At 42.0% G+C, this 19,157-nt stretch overlaps 1 protein-coding gene across 1 annotated transcript in view; it reads left to right on the forward strand.

The window, feature by feature from the left end:
* The window catches only part of zgc:110410 (uncharacterized protein LOC553618 homolog), a 32,809-nt gene that overhangs the window by 2,863 nt on the left and 10,789 nt on the right, over window positions 1–19,157 (forward strand). The window contains exons 2-6 of the mRNA XM_060825700.1: window positions 252–330; window positions 17,790–17,843; window positions 17,926–18,016; window positions 18,845–18,882; window positions 18,997–19,084. Of these exons, the coding sequence (XP_060681683.1) occupies window positions 252–330; window positions 17,790–17,843; window positions 17,926–18,016; window positions 18,845–18,882; window positions 18,997–19,084 (350 nt within the window). The remainder of the gene's footprint in view (window positions 1–251; window positions 331–17,789; window positions 17,844–17,925; window positions 18,017–18,844; window positions 18,883–18,996; window positions 19,085–19,157) is intronic.

Here is a 19,157-nt window from a genome sequence, read left to right on the forward strand (position 1 = left end):
GCTGCACCAGTATTTGCCTCCAGTGCTGAGGTGAGAAAAGAAGAAGAAAAGACAGAAAAAGAAAAGGAAAAAGAAAGAAAAAGAGCAGGCAGAGCAGAGGAGGTCCAATAGGAGGGTCCTACTCTGTTGCCATCTTGACCATTCTATCGCACAAGAAAATTTTAAAGGAAAATTAAACCAACTTAACAAAAAGGATATTTTGTAAGTTTTATGTGTTTCAAAGACTAATATATATTTTCCTTCTTTCACAGCTTTCATAAGGAAAGTGTATCTCACTTTAATGGTTCAATTGTTAATCACCATAGGAATAATCTGCATGTTTCTTTATTGGTAAGTCAATTTTAAATTTACACTTTCAGTGTGTCACATAGGCTGTAATATCAATTCTACAATGGAACTGAAGAATAATGCTGTTACAGTACAGTTAATATTCTGCTGACTCATTAAGGACAAACCCCAGTAAGAATCCATTTGTTACAGTTTTCCAAGTGGTTATGAAATTGTTTTGTAACAACTCAACATCAAAGTTCATTGTAAGAGATACTGGCCTGGAATTTTCCTCTGCTTGTATTCAATAGACATAATGGTGGATAATCAAAGTAATCAGATGGGAAGGCTTACTGGCCTATTATACCAACACTAGGCCCTCAGTTATTCTCTCTTCCCATCCACGGGAAATAAGACTGACTGTTGCATAAAAGTGATTTTACTGATTTGACGCTGATCCAATTTCTCTGCCTTGCCTGACTACTGCCATTGAACCAAAGACTTATTTGAAGATTGGTGATGGTAGATATTTCTGATGCAGAAACCCTGCCAAAGCTGATTTGTGCAGCTGATTAAAAATAGTCCTAAAACAAATAAATTCAAAAAAAAAATCCAGCAGAGAAATATATATCCTTGGCCATGTCACTAATAGTTATAAGGATCAAAAGTAATCTCTGCTTTGAAGCCAGGTCTGTGCTGAATTGTTTGATCTCAGCCACAGTTTTGAAGTTGCCCTTCTCAATCCTGGAATAGGCGTCGAAACTGGAGAAAAATCAATCACGCATGATTGCAGTCCAAAACTTCCTGCTCTGTGTTAACGTGTATTGTACACTATCAATATTTTTGGAATTTGGATCTTGGAAGTCAATCAGATGGATTTTGGTCAGTTCTGTGAAAGTAATTTATTTTAAACATTAGAAAGTCACTTAGAACAATGACAAAATTGTATCGTTTCTAAGAAGGCATGTGACCCAGTTAAATGTCAAGCAAGACATCTGTGGTGTTAATAAATGGAATGCTTACGCTTCTGAGTTTACAACTGACAGGGAAAATAGATCAAAGACCAATAATTTAGCCTTCAACTTCAGTTCAGAAGAATCAGGAGTTCAGCTCAGAAGGAAGGTTAGTTTTCTCCTAGCAGGAGAATGCAGTTTTCACTTCAGGATAGAGGATTTTACCATAGCAGAAGGGATTTAGTTTGAAATGATCACAGATATATTTATGGGTCTGCCAATAAAGCCAGTCATATAACATGCGGAATGGTAGAAATCCCAATGTGTTCACTCACCACGGAACATAAGGTTACGGTTAACAGTCATAGAGAACCACCTGGCCAATTTCTTAACTGGACCATCAAGGAAAGGAGTCATTTGACTCTTCCATGTGTATCTGAGCTCAGGATGGAGATCAACAGGACATATAACAAAATTATTATTGACAATCTCATAGACAGAACCTGAACTTTTTGTTAACCATCATCAAAGAGTGTGATGCTGTAAAAGCACAGCCGGTCAGGCAGCACCTGAGGTGCAGGAGAATCGACGTTTTGAGCATAAGCCCTTCATCAGGAATGAGGCTTGTGGGCCAAGGACGTTGAGAAATAAATGGGAATGGGATGACACTGGAAGGAAGGTAGCTGGGAATGCAATGGGTAGATGTAGGCGGGGGTGAAAGTGATAGGTCAGAGAGGAGGGAGGAGCAGATAGGTGGGAAGGAAGATGGACTGGTAGGACAGGTCAAGAGGGTGGTGTGAAACTGGAAGGTTGGATCTGGAATAAGTTGGGGTGAGGGGAAACAAGGAAACTAGTGAAATCCACATTGATCCTGTGTAGGTGGAGGGTCCCAAGGCGGAAGATGAGGCATTCTTTCTCCAGGCATCGGGTGCTAGAGTTTGGTGGTGAAGGAGGTCCAGGACCTGCATGTCCTTGGCAGAGTGGGAGGGGGAGTTAAAGTATTTGGCCACAGGGTGATGGGTTGTTTAGTGTGTGTATCCCAGAGATGTACTCTAAAACATTCCGCAAGTTGGCATCCTGTCTCCCCAGTGTAGAGAAGACCACATTGGAAGTAATGGATATAGTAGATGACATGTGTGGAAGAAGGTAAATCTCAGTTGGGTGTGGAAGGATCCTTTTGGGCCTTGATTGGAGGTAAGTGGGGAGGTGTGGGCACAAGTTTTGCACTTCTTGCGGTGGCAGGGGAAGTTGCAGGGAGGGGATGGTGGGTTGGTGAGGGCGCATGGACCTAACAAGGGAGTCACGGAGGGAATGCTCTCTCTGGAATGCAGGTAGGGGTGGGGAAGGAAATATATCCCTTGTGGTGGGGTCTGTTTGTAATGGCGGAGGATGATGCGATGTATCCAGAGGTTGGTGAAGTGAAAGGTGAGGACCGGGTTGGGGGGGTGGGGGTTCTGTCCTTGTTGGGAATGGAGGGGGCATTCCCTCCAGCCCCACCTCCCTCCCATTTGTCTCTCAGCCCCTTTGGGCCACAAGCCTCATTCCTGATGAAGGGCTTATGCTCAAAATGTTGATTCGAATGCTGCCTGACCAGCCGTGCTTTTCCAGCTCCACACTCATCAACTCTGATCTTCAGCATCTGCAGACTTCACTTTCTCCTGTTTGTTAACCATGCAAACTTGATGCTGAAATAAGGTGCATCAAAGCCATCCTGCAGGGTATGGGCTACCCTGATCAATCATTTCTCATTGCACATTACACAAACTCTTGGAAGGCCCCAGCCAGTCACTCTTCATTCTGGAAAGTGCCCAGTCTATCCCATGGAAGGGATGCAGCTAACTCTTTCAGGCTGCTGCTATGTAATAGTAACACAAGTGATATTCACCACAAATGGGATGTTGCCATTAAGTTAAATTAACATTGTGCCTATCACACAAATGAATAGTATGGTATATGAATTTCAGTAGCAGTGTGAGGCCAGGTATGTAGGCCATGTGTTCCAGAGATTGGAGTATTATATCAAACAGCATGTCCCTGTGGATGTTCACAACAAGAAGCTTACTGACCATACCCAACCAGCCTGCACTTGCAAAACGTGGACGCCGGTGTCTAAGATTAGATCTGATTCTGCAATTGGACGACATTTGTGACATAATTCTGAATGTGTGAGAATTATGCTGACAGCCGATTTAAAATTGTGAGTTGGGCTCACAGTGTGATGTAAAAACAATGACTGCAGATGCTGGAAACCTGATTCTGGATCAGTGGTGCTGGAAGAGCACAGCAGTTCAGGCAGCATCCAACGAGCAGCGAAATCGACGTTTCGGGCAAAAGCCCTTCATCAGGCTTTTGCCCGAAACGTCGATTTCACTGCTCGTTGGATGCTGCCTGAACTGCTGTGCTCTTCCAGCACCACTGATCCAGAATCACAGTGTGATGTAACTGTGTATGTTGGAAGCTCTGTACAGTACATTAATAAGGAGGGCTAGTTCCTTTGCAGACAGGAAGAACATGCACTGTGCTTGTTTCAATCCAACAAAATAGATGACAGTCATTCACAGATTCATTTTCCAGGGCAATGTCCTGACCAATCAGAGTTAATCTTCTGAGAGCATATACTTGCACAGGTGACACTGCATTGGAAATAGGTTCCATGGAAGAAAGAGAGTTTGTTTTAATCTTATTGACAACCTCATGAAGAGACCCTATTTTTATGGAAGCAAAAGGAATTTCCACCTATCCACTCCACCCTCTCCTCCCTGACCTATCACCTTCATCCCCTCCCCCACTCACCCATTGTACTCTATGCTACTTTCTCCCCACCCCACACCCTCCTCTAGCTTATCTCTCCACACTTCAGGCTCACTGCCTTTATTCCTGATGAAGGGCTTTTGCCCGAAACGTCGATTTCGCTGCACTTTGGATGCTGCCTGAACTGCTGTGCTCTTCCAGCACCACTAATCCAGAATCTGGTTTCCAGCATCTGCAGTCATTGTTTTTACCAATATGTTGAAGTTGTTGGCCCCTGTGTTCTCTGTCTATGCCATGATGTTTAGATTGATTCTAATCTAAAAAGTGAGATAACGGAGTTTTACATAAATTCATGCAGTTTTTGAGTCAGAGTTCTACATGAATGCACGCAGTTTTTGAACAAAGTACAATGTAACCCTGAAAGTACAAATTCACCCCACAAAATATATGTGTGCGTGTGTGTGTGTGTGTGTGTGTGTGTGTGTGTCTGTGTCTGTCTGTCTGTCTGTTTGGGTTGGGGATTGTGAGTGTGAGAAAGTATATGTGTGTGTCTGTCTGTCTGTTTGGGTTGGGGATTGTGAGTGTGAGAAAGTATATGTGTGTGTGTGTGTGTGTGTAGTGAGTGCAGAGTGTCTTAAGTCTGTAAGGGGGTGCATGTGTGAGGGTGGGAGTGTGTGTGTTGTAAGGGTGTGTGTAGGTGTCTGTGTGCGCATCTGTGTGTATGTGTGTCCATGTGTATGTGTGTATTGGAGTGCCTGTGTGTGTGTGAGAGTGTGTGTGTAAGAGTATCTGTGTGTGTGTGTATAGTGCAATGGTGGTTACCTGTAATGTGACATGAACCCAAGGTCCCGGTTGAGGCCCTCCCTATGGGTACTGAACCAAAGATGTGAGGTACAGTTCGGTCTGGAAACCATGCAGACGGTCAAGCTCCCATATTTGTTCCCACTCTGTTGGGTCAGCAAATACCAAAATTGACCTCCACATCCCTTACTGATGGCGTGAAAAAAATCTGGCATGGTGCAGATGTCAGATATGTCTGCAGTGTTACAAATGGGTCTGAAAGGGAGAATATTGAGAAGTGCTATAAGAACCCTCCAAAATGATGAATCATATGAACTCTGGGCAGAACAGCTTGGGAATCTCACAGGTGTGGCACCTAAATCTGGTCTTTCTTAAAGTCTCTGTTCCAACATTTATCATATCAATGTAACCCATAGCTAGTTGCCAATGTGTAATAAATACACTGAAAACAAAAATTGCTGCAGATCACAGCAGGTCAGGCAGCACCCATGGAGAGACAGCAATGTTTTAGAATGTAGATGACTCTTTAATTTGTTTCTGGGCTCCATTGACCCCTTGAGCTTCACTGTACTGAGCCCGCCCACAGGCTGACCACTAGCCAATAGTAAGTATTTACATTTTATGTGAATTTGGTGTTTTACTGCCCAACAGAAAGCCGAGCCTATGAATCAGGTTCACTCCTGGTTAGGGTGGGGAAGGGGATGGTTTCTTTTTTGAAACACTTACAACAGTGCTCACCACTGCCCAGATAATATTAAAGTCTGAGGGTCTGAGATTCAAGCTGCAAACCATTTACCCAGTTTGCTCACTCTGTATCATTATCCACTTATGGCATCTCAAATATCATGTCTTCTGACCTACTTCCTATAGGAAGCGAGGAAAGCATAATTGGAACCTACTTATCTATCATTCAGAAGGGCACATTCCTTGGAGCCTTGTAGCCCTCAGTAATTTTTTTCATTATCCTTACACTAACTTGCCTACTATTAATTATATTATTTCTTATGGTTTCACAATCATGATGTAAATGCCACATACTGTAATCGAATTTTTATTGATTGAATTACCCAGCCTTAGGTTTATATTGTGGCTAATAACAGGCAAAGTCCGTTTCTGTACTGATGAATGATTGCTTTTGGATTGGAGGGTTCTTAACAGGACCAATTTATTTCCTTTAATGACCTCAACTTAAGTGTGCAAAGTGCAGTTTCAATGTTTGCAAATTACACAATAATGTGGCATTGTGAACTCTGAGGAGGATAGTGGTAAAGTGAGCTTAAGAAATGGACAGATACATGACAGTTTCAAATTAAATAGTAAAATGTGAAGTGACTCAGTTTGGTCGGAAGAATAGTGTGATGCCATATAAATTAAAGGATTTTCATGGAGTTGTAGGAGCAAAGGGACTTGGAACATATATGTACACGTTATTGAAGAATTCAGAGAGGTGGTGCATAGTGGTCATGTCAATGGGCTAGTAATACAGATACCCAAGCTATAGCTCTGAGCACACGATTGAATCCCCAATGACAGGGATTTTTGAATTTAAATTCAATTGATAAATTTGAAATATAAAGGCAGTCTCACTGATGGTGGCCATGACAGCTCAACTATTATTATAGAAACCTTTTCAGCTAACTAATGCCCTTTAGTGAAAGAAATCTGCTGTCTTTACCCAGTCTGACCTGTGTGATCCACAGCAATGTGGTTGATTCTCAGCTGTCCTCTGAAATAGTCTAGCAAGCCAATCATTCGAGAGCAATTAGGGATAGGGAATAAACGCACACATCTCATGAAAATATAAAGAAAAAAGGCACCGGTGAGGGTGATAAAAATGTTGACAAAGTATAAGGTATTCATCATATTCCAGATTTATCCACATACCATGGTAGGAAATCCTCCTGCACACATTGGACAAAAAGTGACCAATCCAAAGTACTTGAATTATCATATTCCCAGTCAATATTTGGAAAGTTCAAGTTCCCCATAACAACTACCCTGCCACTCTTGCCCCTACTGAGGATCATCTTTGCTATCCTATCCTCTACATCTCTGGAACTATTCAGGGGCCTATAGAAAATTCCTAACAGGGTCACCTCTCCTTTCCTGTTTCTAATCTCAGCCCATACTACCTCAATAGACGAGTCCTCAAACATCCTTTCTGCAACTCTAATACTTGTCCTTGACTAACAGTGCCACACCACCCCCTCTTTTACTATTTTCTCTATTCTTACTGAAACATCTAAATCCCGGAACCTGCAACAACCATTCTTGTCTCTGCCCTGCCCATGTCTCCGAAATGGCCACAACATTAAAATCCCAGGTACCAACCCATGCTGCAGGTTCATCCATCTTATTCCAAATGCTCCTGGTGTTGAAGTAGACACACTTCAAACTAACTTCTTGTCTGCCGGTGCCTTCTTGCAATCTTGAAATCTTAGTTCTGACTTCACTACTCTCAACCTCCCAAATACTTGAATTACAATTTTGGTTCATATCCCTCTTCTGAATTAGTTTAAACTCACCCAAAGAGTATTAGCAAATTTCCTCTCCAGGATATTGGTACCCCTCTGGTTCAGGTGAAGACCATCCTGTTTGTAGATGTCTCACCTACCCCAGAAAGATTCCCAATTATCCAGGAATCCAAAACCTTCCTTCCCGCATCATCCCTGTAGCCACGTGTTCAACTCCTCTCTCTCCCTATTCCTCGCCTTTCTAGCATGTGGCACTGGCAACAAACCAGAGATAACAACTCTGTTTGTTCTAGCTCTAATCTTCCACCCTACTTCCCAGAATTTCTGCCTTAAATCCCCATCTCTCTTCCTACCTATGTCGTTGGTGACTATGTGGAGCATGACTTGGGGCTGCTCCCCCTCCCCCTCAAGGATCCCTAAAACACGATCAGAGACACCATGAACTCTGGCACCTGGGAAACAGTACACCAACCGTGAATCTTTCTCATTCCCACAGAACCGCCTATCTGTCCCCCTAACTATGGAGTCCCCAATGACTAATGCTCTGCTCCTCTTCCCCTTCCCTTCTGAGCAAAAGGGCCAGACTCTGTGCCAGGTATCTGTGCCTCATTGCTTACCCCGTAAGTCATCCTCCCAACAGCGTCCAAAATGATATACTTGCTGTTGAGGGGAACAGCCACACAGGATCCATGCACTGCCTGCCAGTTCCCTTTCTGCCCCTGACGGTAACCCATCTACCTTCTTCTTTTCCATGAGGTGTGACTACCTCTCTGTAACTCCTCTCTATAACCCCCTCTGCCTCCTGAATGATCCAAAGTTCATCCAGCTCCAGTTCCTTAACGCGGTTTTCAAGGAGCTGGAGTTGGGTGCACTTCCCATAGATGCAGTCAGCAAAGACAGTAGGAGTGACCCTTACCTCCCACATTCTGCAGGAGGAACATTCAACGGCCCTAACCTCCATTCACACTATTCTAAACTACTGAAAAACTAAAAAAAAGTATAGAAACCAGTCACCTTACCAATCGGCGCACAGAACCTTTTTTATTTGGTTAGAGGAGGAGGATGATGGGAGACACCACCCAAGTAGTGTTTTGGGTAAAACAACCATCCGAATATAAAGCCTCACTTACCCAGCAGTCCTGTGTCTACTCCTGGTCAGTGTGCGCTCTGCCTATACAGGAGGCAAACCTCTATATTTTAAAAAATTTACCTTCCTGTCAGGCCTTGGTCCCCACTGTCGCTCCTCCCACTCCAACTGCCACAGAAATAAAATGAAGAACGCTGAACTCTTGAAGTAAGCTTTTATGTCTTTTAAAATTTACCTTCCCACAGGCCTCTGTCCTTGATGTTGGAAAGAAAATGAAGCTTACTTGTAAGGTCCTGGAGAGTGTCACTGAATAAAGAGACCTTGGAGTGCAGGTTCATAGCTCATTGCAAGTGGAGTTCCAGATAGGTAGGATAGTGAAAAAGACATTTGGTATGCTTGCCTTTATTGTTCAGTTTTTTTGGAAAATTGTGTGCAATTCTGGTCCGCGTGAGGAAGGATGTTGTGAAACTTGAAAGGGTTCAGAAAAGATTTACAAGATATTGCTAGGATTGGAGCATAGGGAGAGGCTGAATAGGCTAGGGCTATCTTCCTAGGAGCCTTGGAGGCTGACAGGTGATGTTATAGAAGTCAATATAATCATGAGGGCATGGATAGGCTGAATAGCCAAGGTCTTTTCCCCGGTGTCAGGGAGTCCAAAACTAGAGGGCATAGGTTTAAGGTGAGAGGGGAAAGATTTAAAAAGGACCTAAGGGGCAACTTTTTCACACAGCGAGTAGTGCTTGTGTGAAATGAGTTGCCAGAGGAAGTGGTGGAGGCTGGTACAATTATAACATTTAAAAGACATCTGGATGGGTATACAAATAGGAAGGGTTTAGAGAGATATGGGCCAAATGCAGGCAAATGGGACTAGATTAATTTGGTTACCTGATCGGTATGGGCAAGTTGGACCGAAGAGTCTGTTTCCATGCTGTACATCTCCATGACTCCATAATTCTAAGTCACACTGCTCCTGATCACTGTACAATGACCAAAAGTACACTGGGACTAATTTTCTGGGCCACAGTCATGGGGTCAACTTTTACAAGAATGTATATGCTATGTAAATTACACTTGCAAAATTATCTTACATCAACTGGATGGGAATATATTATATTTACATTACCAATCATGAATTACCAACGTAAAATACTGAATGATTCCATTAAGCCTCTCTTACCCATAATCAAAGTAAATGTCAGAGTTAGCAACAAGAGGCCTAATAGGGAAGGCAGATGAAAGCAGGGCATGATTAAGAACATGGGACTGAGATATTATAGAAATTACAGAAATGTGGCTCAGGGATGGACAGGACTGGCAGTTTAATGTTCCAGGATACACATGCTGTAGGAAGGACAGAAAGGGAGGCAAGGGAGGAGGGGGAGTGGCATTTTTGATAAGGGATAACATTCGAGTTGTACTTAGGAAGGATATTCCTGGGAATACTTCCAGGGAAGTCATTTGGGTGGAACTGAGAAATAAGAAAGGGATGATCACCTTATTGGGATTGTATTATAGATGCTCTAATACCATGGGGAGGCATGGTGGCTCAGTGGATAGCACTGCTGCCTCACAGCACCAGGGACGCGAGTTTGATTCCAGCCTCAGGTAACTGTCTGTGTGGAGTTTGCACATTCTCCCCGTGTCTGTGTGGGTTCCCTCTGGTTGCACCGGTTTCCTCCCACAATCCAAAGATGTGCAGGTTAGGTGAATTGGCCATGCTAAATTACCCATAGTGTTCAGGAATGTATAGATTAGGTGCATTAGTCAGGGTAAATATAGGATAATAAGGTAGTGGAATGGGTCTGGGTGGGTTACTCTTCGGAGATCAGTGTGGACTTGTTGGGCCGAAGGGCCTGTTTGCACACTGTAGGGATTCTATAGGGATTCTAGTAAGATTCTAGAATAGTCAGCGGGAAATTGAGGAACAAATGTATAAGGAGATTTCCGTTTTCTGTAAGAGTAAAAGGGTGATTATGGTAGGGGATTTTAACTTTCCAAACATAGACTGGGACTGCCATAGTGTTCAGGGTTTAGATGGAGAGGAATTTCTTAAATGTGTACAAGAAATTTTCTGATTCAGTATGTGGATGTACCTACTAGAGAAGGTGCAAAACTTGACCTACTCTTGGGAATAAGGCAGGGCAGGTGACTGAGGTGTCAGTGGGGGAGCACTTTGAGGACAGCGACCTTAATGCTATTAGTTTTAAAATAGTGATGGGAAAAGATAGACCGAATATAAAAATTGAAGTTCTAAATTGGAGAAAGGCTAATTTTGACGGTATTAGGAAAGAACTTTCGAAAGCTGATTGGGGAAAGATGTTCGCAGGTAAAGGGATGGCTGGAAAATGGGAAGCCTTCAGAAATGAGATAACGAGAATCCAGAGAAAGTATATTCCTGTTAGGGTGAAAGGAAAGACTGGTAGGTATAGGGAATGCTGGATAACTCAAGAAATTGAGGGTTTGGTTAAGAAAAAGAAAGAAGCATATGTCAGGTATAGACAGAATAGATCAATTGAATCCTTAAAAGAGTATAAAGGCAGTAAAGAGGGAAATCAGGAGGGCAAAAAGTGGACATGAGATAGCTTTGGCAAGTAGAGTTGAGGATAATCCAAGGGTTTTATAAATACATTAAGGACAAAAGGGTAGCTAGGGAGAGAATAGGGCCCCTCAAAGATCAGCAAGGCAACCTATGTGTGGAGCTGCAGGAGATGGGGAAGATATTAAATGACTATTTTGCATCAGTGTTTACTGTGGTGAAGGACATGGAATATATAGAATGTAGGGAAATAGATGGTGGTATCGTGAAAAATGTTCACATTACAGAGGAGGAAATGCTGGATGTCTTGAAATGCATAAAAGTGGATAGGTCCGCAAGTCCTGATCAGGTGTACCCTAGAACTCTGTGGGAAACTAGGGAAGTGATTGCTGGGCCTCTTACTGAGATATTTGTATCATCAATAGTTACAGATGAGGTGCCAGAAGTATGGAGGTTGACTAACGTGGTGCCACTGTTTAAAAGAGTTGGTAAGGAAAAGCCAGGGAATTATAGACCAGTGAGCCTGATGTCAGTGGCAGGCCAGTTGTTAGAGGGAATCCTGAGGGATAGAACTTACATATGTTTGGAAAGGCAAGGACTGATTAGAGATAGGCAACATGGTTTTGTGCGTGGGAAATCATATCTCACAAACATGATTGAGTTTTTTGAAGAAGTAACAAAGAGGATTGATGATGGCAGAGCGATCTATATGGGCTTCAGTAAGGCATTCGACAAGGTTCCCCATGGGAGATTGGTTTGCAAGGTTAGATCTCATGGAATACAGGGAGAACTAGCCATTTGGATACAGAACTGACTCGAAGATAGAAGACAGAGGGTTGTGGTGGAGGGTTGTTTTACAGACTGAAGGCCTGTGACCAGTGGAGTGCCACAAGAATCAGTGCTGGGTCCACTACTTTTCATCATTTATACAAATGATTTGGATGTGAACATAGGAGGTATAGTAAGTTTGCAGATTATACAAAATTGGAGTTGTAGCAGAAAGCGAATAAGGCTACCTCAGCGTAAAACGGGATCTTGATCAGTTGGGCCAATGGGCTGAGGAGTGGCAGATGGAGTTTATTTTAGATAAATGCAAGGTGCTGCATTTTGGGAAAGCAAATTTTAGCAGGAGTTAGACACTTAATGGTAAGGTCCGAGGGAGGGTTGCTGAACAGAAGTGCAGGTTCATAGTTCCTTGGAAGTAGAGTTGCAAGTAGATGTGATAGTGAAGAAGGCATTTAGTATGCTTTCCTTTATTGGTCAGAGTATTGGGTACAGGAGTTGAGAGTTCATGTTGTGGCTGTACAGGACATTGGTTAGGCCATTTTTGCAATATTGCACATGCATTTCTAGTCTCCTTCCTATCAGAAGGATGTTGTAAAACCTGAAAGGGTTCAGAAAGGATTTACAAGGATGTGGCCAGGGTTGGAGGAGTTGAGCTATAGGGAGAAGCTGAACAGGCTGGGGCTGTTTTCCCTGGAGCATCAAAGGCTGAGGGGTGACCTTATAGAGGTTTATAAAATCATGAGGGGCATGGTTAGAATAAATACACAAAGTATTTTCCCTCAGGTATGGGACTCCAGATCTAGAGGTATAGGTTTAGGGTGAGAGGGGAAAGATATAAAAGGGACCTAAGGGGCAACTTTTTCACACAGAGGGTTGTGTCTGTTTGGAATGAGCTGCCAGAGGAAGTAGTGGAGGCTGGTACAATTACAACATTTAAGAGGCATCTGGATGGGTATATACATAGGAAGGGTTTAGAGGGATAAGGGCCAAGTGCTGGCAAATGGACCTAAATTAGGTTAGAATAACTGGTCAGCATGGACGGGTTAGACTGAAGGGTCTGTTTCTGTGTTGCACATCTTTATGTCTTTATGTTTCTTAGTTTCAGAATTATTAATTGAAACAATAATCCAGATCCTCCAGTCTTTGACTATTTAGTGACATGGCTCAGAAGTTCTGGGACACTGATTATGTAATAATTACCCAGGATATTTGAACATCCGATATACCATTACCCTGCATTTGGAAACATCTGAAAAAGTCACTGACTCTGAGTCAGAATGGAGACTTTGGAGGGTTATGCCTTATTTAATAGTTACTCAGGAAAAGATAGTGATTAAACCCTAATCTAATACCAGACTAATTATAGTACTGCACCCTCCAAATACTCACATTGATTCTGCTTTACATTCAACCGCCTTCCTCAAAACAGAAATCTGAAAGTTGCTCACACTCCAGTGACCATGGCTCCACAGACACAAGCCCTGAACAAATCCCCTGACAACTCCTTACCCCTCCTTTCTACTGGCCACAACCCAACCAGACCCCCACACCCTGGCACCCAACACCTGTGCCTATGGACATGTGACCAATCGATAAACACCCTCCAACCCCAAATTGACCCCTAACATATCCCCAACCTCTATGGACACAAACATTCCCTGTCAACATCCAATCAACATCCCTAAAAACCTATTTTTTTTTGCCCCTAATCCATGCACTTTGCATATGACCATCCACATCCTCTGGCCCCTGCATCTCACCCACCTGGCATCCTAATACCCACCCTCTGGAACTCTACTGCCTCACTTATCTGCCAGCCTATCCCTCCATTCACCTGTCACCCTTCCCCAACCCTAACCCTTGTCACTCTCTTACCGTACACGCTCCCCTTCCCTCAGTAGCTGTCATGTAACCATGAAAAATGGCAGATAGTGCCCTAAAAGGAATGTGTTTTCAGTGTTAATCCACTCTGCTGCTGTCTGCATGGTTCGCTGGGCTGATTCAGTGACAAAACGTCCTGCCTCAGAGATTCAGCAAGAGATCTCCTGAAAAGGGGCAAGTGGACAACCTTTTGAGTGATCTGATTGGGAAACAGGAATTCCAACTCAAATTAGAAGGTTCAAGCCATTGAGTGTGCAAAGTAGGAGATATAATTACTCGATGAAATAAATCATCAACATTGCAAAGACACTTCAGTTTGTCATGGTTTCACCTGTATGTGCTTAAATGCACGAATTGGTATCTAGCCTTCTGCTGGGAGGATGTGACAGAACTCAGAGATATCTAAAGATGTGCAGGTTAGGTGAATTGGCCATGCTAAATTGCCCGTAGTGTTAGGTGGGGGGCGGGGGGGGCGGGGGGTAAATGTAGGGGAATGGGTCTGGGTGGGTTGCTCTTCAGAGGGTCGGTGTGGACTTGTTGGGCCGAAGAGCCTGTTTCCACACTGTAAGTAAGTAATCTAATATCAATGTGTTTCATCACCACATCGGTTGAAGTACATTTCTGTTCCTCCTGAATCCTCTTCTCTTGGATGAATTCACCTTTTGCACTGTTAACTATTTCTGGAACAACTCCCTTGACCTCAGGGAAACATGTATATATGACTAATACACCTATACTTGACTGATCTGGTCACACAATCTTGCAAGAGACAAAAAGCATGATACAATCCAGGAAAAAGCAGTTTGCTTGTTTGGCACCAGTTCCATAAGTATCCAGTCCATACACCACTGACACACTGTAGCAGCAGTGTGTACAATCTACAAGATGCAACGTAGAAATTCTCAAAAGATCCTGAGGCAGCCCCTTCCCAACTCACGAACACTTCCATCCAGAAGGACAAGGGCAGCAGGTAAACAGGAATATCACCACTTGCAAGTTCCTGTCCAAGCCACTCACCATCTTGACTTGGAAATATATTGCTGTTCCTGCACTATCATTACGTCAAAATCCTGGAATTCCCACCTTAAAGGCATTGTGGGTCTACAGCACATAGACTGCAGTAGTTCAAGGAAGCAGTTCACTATCACCTTCTCAAAGGCAACTAGGGAGGAACAATAAATGCTGGCCCAGCCAGCAAGGTCTATGTCCCATGATTGAAGGAAAAGATCCATTCCCTCTGTTGAAGATGCACCCTTCTCCATTAATTACAGATTGGATTTTATGGTGAAAATTAATAATGTTATTATTATTTGGTAACTCAGGTTCAAATGAAAAGGAAAATGGATTTTAGTTTCCTGTTCTGTAAAGGTCAAAAAGACATTTCGAACAGTGAATTAAAGATAAACATTCCTAAAGAAAAAATCATGTGACTTCCGTGAATCAGCCGCAAGCCCATTGAGGAGGTAATTGCACTGGTGTTTGCTGACTTGAGTTTTAAAAACCACCAAAAGAAAGAGGGGATCCAGAAGTCGATTGCTTCAGCAAGAAAAAAATCCTTAAAAGCCGAAATGCTGTGACCATTAATAGTGGTCAAAACAGTCAGGGCTGCGTTAAAATATCCAGAGGTGCTGGAAGAAATCCAGAAACAGTAGGCTATGGAGATGACAGAGAGGAAGATATCCTACAAGTTTGTTTGATGACATGAGGTAAAAGAACCCATATTAAATAATGTCAGCTGAGTAAGCATTTTGTTTAAAAATGTATGTAAAATGTATTAAATTTAAAGAATGCTATTGATTAAACGCAGAAGTATATTGAATAGAAACCAACTGCTGCCGTACCATCTGAACAAGAAACTTCAGCGCGAAGACGGGGTGATCCTTCAATGAATTTCTCAAATCTATGAGGTTATTGCTGGGGCAGAAGTGTTGAATCTTTATTTCTTTCTGATATTTGCAATGGGCTTGTTTCAGATAATTGCTGTTCGTCATAATATCATTTGTGTTCTCCTTTTATGTGACAAACTTTTCTGTCCTTTCATTAAAAGTACATTGACAGCCCTTTCAGTGACTGATCGCCACAATAAACTCAAAGAAAAGTTAAACCTTATCAAGCCAGGTCTTACTTGTCCATTTCTACCTTCAGCTGGGACCTGGATACCTTTCTTGAAATATTAGGAAATCTCTCTATTACAATGATGTTTAAAGTAACTGAGGTCTAAACTAAGGACGAAAACATGCAGAACTTTTAGTGTCAAAAGCTCCATCTTCTAAATCCTTAATTTTCATCAAAATCACCCAATACTATTGATTAAAGAGTGGCAGGTAAAGTTAAGATCAACTCGGAGAAAGTTAGGACTGCAGATGTTGGAGACCAGAGTTGAAAAATGTGGTGCTGGAAAAACACAGCAGGCCAGGCAGCACCCGAGGAGCAGGAGAATCGACGTTTTGGACATAAGCCCTTACCTTCCTGAAGATTTTCCAGCACCATTCTTCAACTCTGGTCTCCAGCATCTGCAGTCCTCACTTTTTTCTAGTTGATCTTAACCTATTGCAAATCTTCTTGCAAGGATGCCTACCTTGAAGAAGCTCTCCTCCTCCCTCAGGTAAAGTTGAGTTTTATATCCATCCCCTTATCTAGTCATGTTGATACTGAGATGGCATCCAGATCAACGAATCTCCAGCACCTTAATATGACATGACACTTACTCCTAGCTTTCCAGGTTTTTGCTCACAAAAGCTAAGCCACAGATAAGATATGGTTTTGGACTGACCCATTAACAAGTTGTTGCTGTCCCTAAGATCTTTGTGGCTGCATTTCTATCTTGATAAAGTATGTTTTGTTCGTATGAGTGTTCTTCGTTTAAATTGCATTAGACATTTCTTTTTTCAACATTTATTCTGGGTACTGACTCAATTAGAATTCACGTTTAGGCAAATCTTATGTATTTATCATAAAGACCCCCACTGGAAATGTGAATAGTTTTGAGAGCACAGCAGATGAGCACAAGATCAAGCTGAATTAAAAACCAAAAGAACTGCGGATGCTGTAAATTAGAAACAAAAGCAAAAATTGCTGGAAAAGCTCAGCAGGTTCTGCACCATCTATGGACAGAAATCAGAATCAACATTTCGGATCGAGTGACCCTTCCTCAGAACTGTTGGTAGCCAAGAAAATATCAGTCTATATGCAGACAATAGGGTGGGGTGGAGTGGGGAAGGCAGGTAAGGAATAAATAATCGATGGAAATAGAGCCCAAAAAGAGAGAACAACAGTTGGACAAACAAAGGTTTGGATAATGATGTAGCTATTAATGGGGCCCTTTGGTGGTTATCAGCACCTCATTTTAGCTTGGGGACCTCCTGGATGCAATATCAAGTTTAATAAATTTAGGGCTTGAACTCTCCCCAAACCCAAAACATCAGGCCTCATTATCACATAGTCTGCTCTTACACACAACCCATGTTAGCCATTAATAGTCCCCATTAATGACTGTTCACTCTCCCAGCCAGATCATTATCCACTCCTTTGTCTGTCCAACCTTTCTTCTCTCTTTTTGGTCTCTATCCCCACCTATTGTTCACTCCTTATCCCTTCTATCCACCCTATCATCTGCATATAAACTGACATGTTCCTAATTACCATCAATTCAGAGGGTCACTCGATCCGAAAGGTTAACTTTGATTTCTTTCCACAGACACTGCCAGACCTGCTGAGCTTTTCCAGCAATTTCAAATCATGCTTGCAGTGACAAAACATTTCCTTTTTGGAACACTTGAGTCTGTTCCTCTTTGTCTTCTGTTCTACCTTCTCATTCACTATTCCTTTAAGTTTTCAACATCCATTCTGTGTTTTGTGATCTTTTAAATTTCCTTGAATTTTTCATACCTCCTATTGCCTCATGCAAATAGCTGTTTTACTTAATCAGCTCATTCTGCTGTTAAGCACGTTACATGTTATTTTATACTTTTCCCTGTGCACATCTTTGCTCTTATCCTTGTTGTCCTTTGTTCTTTCACCATGTAAAAGAATGATGTAGAACCCACATCTTGAACATTACTTTATCTGTTCTCAGTGCAGTTGCTGTCTATAACTGGTACTGTTCCAAGATCTCACTTTTTCTGTTTCATTTTTACTTCTATTTTATTATTGCTGTTGCTACATTGAATAATTTTAATATATTTACAGCATACACTTGGTGGAGAAAATCTAGACTGTCTATTGATTATATATCTCCTTGTTTTGCTTACCAGGCCAACCCTGAATGTATGGGTAACCCAAACTTATTGGTTTACATACGCTTTGTTGTAAGTATCTTTGAACAAGTTCTGTCAGTTATTTGTCACTTATTTCCAGTATCTCTGAAGTGCCTCTCTCTCTCTGTTGCAGTCCTGCCATCTTAATTTTAATCATTACCTTGTCTTGCTGCGATGGTGTTCGACGTAAAGCTCCATGGAACTTCATGCTTCTTATATTATTTGTAAGTTGTGGTATAAATTAATTAGTATTTTAAATATTACACACAGTGAAATATTAATTTAGTCTCTCTGGAGTCCACAATAGGACCATTGATCTAAACACAGGGTTAAGTGTTTGACTCCCATAGTTGCTTGTCTGCTCATTCATCTCTAACAGTTAGCATGTGTTTCTTTGGATGGTCCAATGTTGAGTGCATCACTGCGATGTATGTCTTACCCCGCGGCTTCCCAAAGTGGGGGTTGTCAGGACACCAAGTGGGTCATAAGTTGAAATATTGGGATCTCTCCCCCCATTCTCTCAGGTCTTCTGCTCCCCCATTGATTTTCTCACTCCCAATGCCCTCACACATTTTTCACTGAGGGGTAGCAATAATTTTCAAGTCTCAAAATGGGATCACCTTTGAGAAAAGTTTGGGAAGTAGCATTTTACACCACTAAAAAGTCCTTGAGAGCAGATAAAAGCAAAGTTGCAATCTTTTTAATAGTGGTTGCACAACTGTGGAAATTAATTACAAATAGTGTAAATTCTGGGATGTATTATTGTTCAGTTTCTATGTCTCTCATCTTCCATTTTGTCTCATTTCATTATCTTACTAAAGAGCTTCTTGATGGTATGACTGTTTTCCTCTAATGGTCACACTGAGTTCCTAAAACTTGCAGTCCATGTCACAGATCTGTTCAACTTCTGACACAGGTTGCCACTAAATTGCAAGATTCAGTGCCTGTAATATTGGCAGACATGATGTCCTTCAGATGGCATAAAAAACATTAATTTTGATTTAAATCCTTCAGAAAATAAATTCATGATGTGAAACTCCTTTCACTTTCAGACAACTTTGGAAGGCTTGCTGTTGGGAGCTGTTTCAGTGTAAGTCTTTACAGGTATTTTGCTTAAATTACACCCTTTATGCAACATTAAACAAACATATGGATGCAATTTTAACTTGAATCATTTAATTCTTTTGTTTCTAATCCTGCTTAGTTTTTATGGTGCTGATGCAGTAATGTGGGCCGTTGGTGCAACTACATTTGTGTCACTAGGACTAACACTATTTTCTCTGCAAACCAAGGTACCACTTACAATACTATACCCAATGTCTTCTAATATTAAACAGCTCACTGCTGAAATCTAAATAGTTAAAA

The sequence above is a fragment of the Hemiscyllium ocellatum genome, chromosome 5 (assembly GCF_020745735.1).
Source record: "Hemiscyllium ocellatum isolate sHemOce1 chromosome 5, sHemOce1.pat.X.cur, whole genome shotgun sequence".
Lineage (NCBI taxonomy): Eukaryota > Metazoa > Chordata > Chondrichthyes > Orectolobiformes > Hemiscylliidae > Hemiscyllium > Hemiscyllium ocellatum.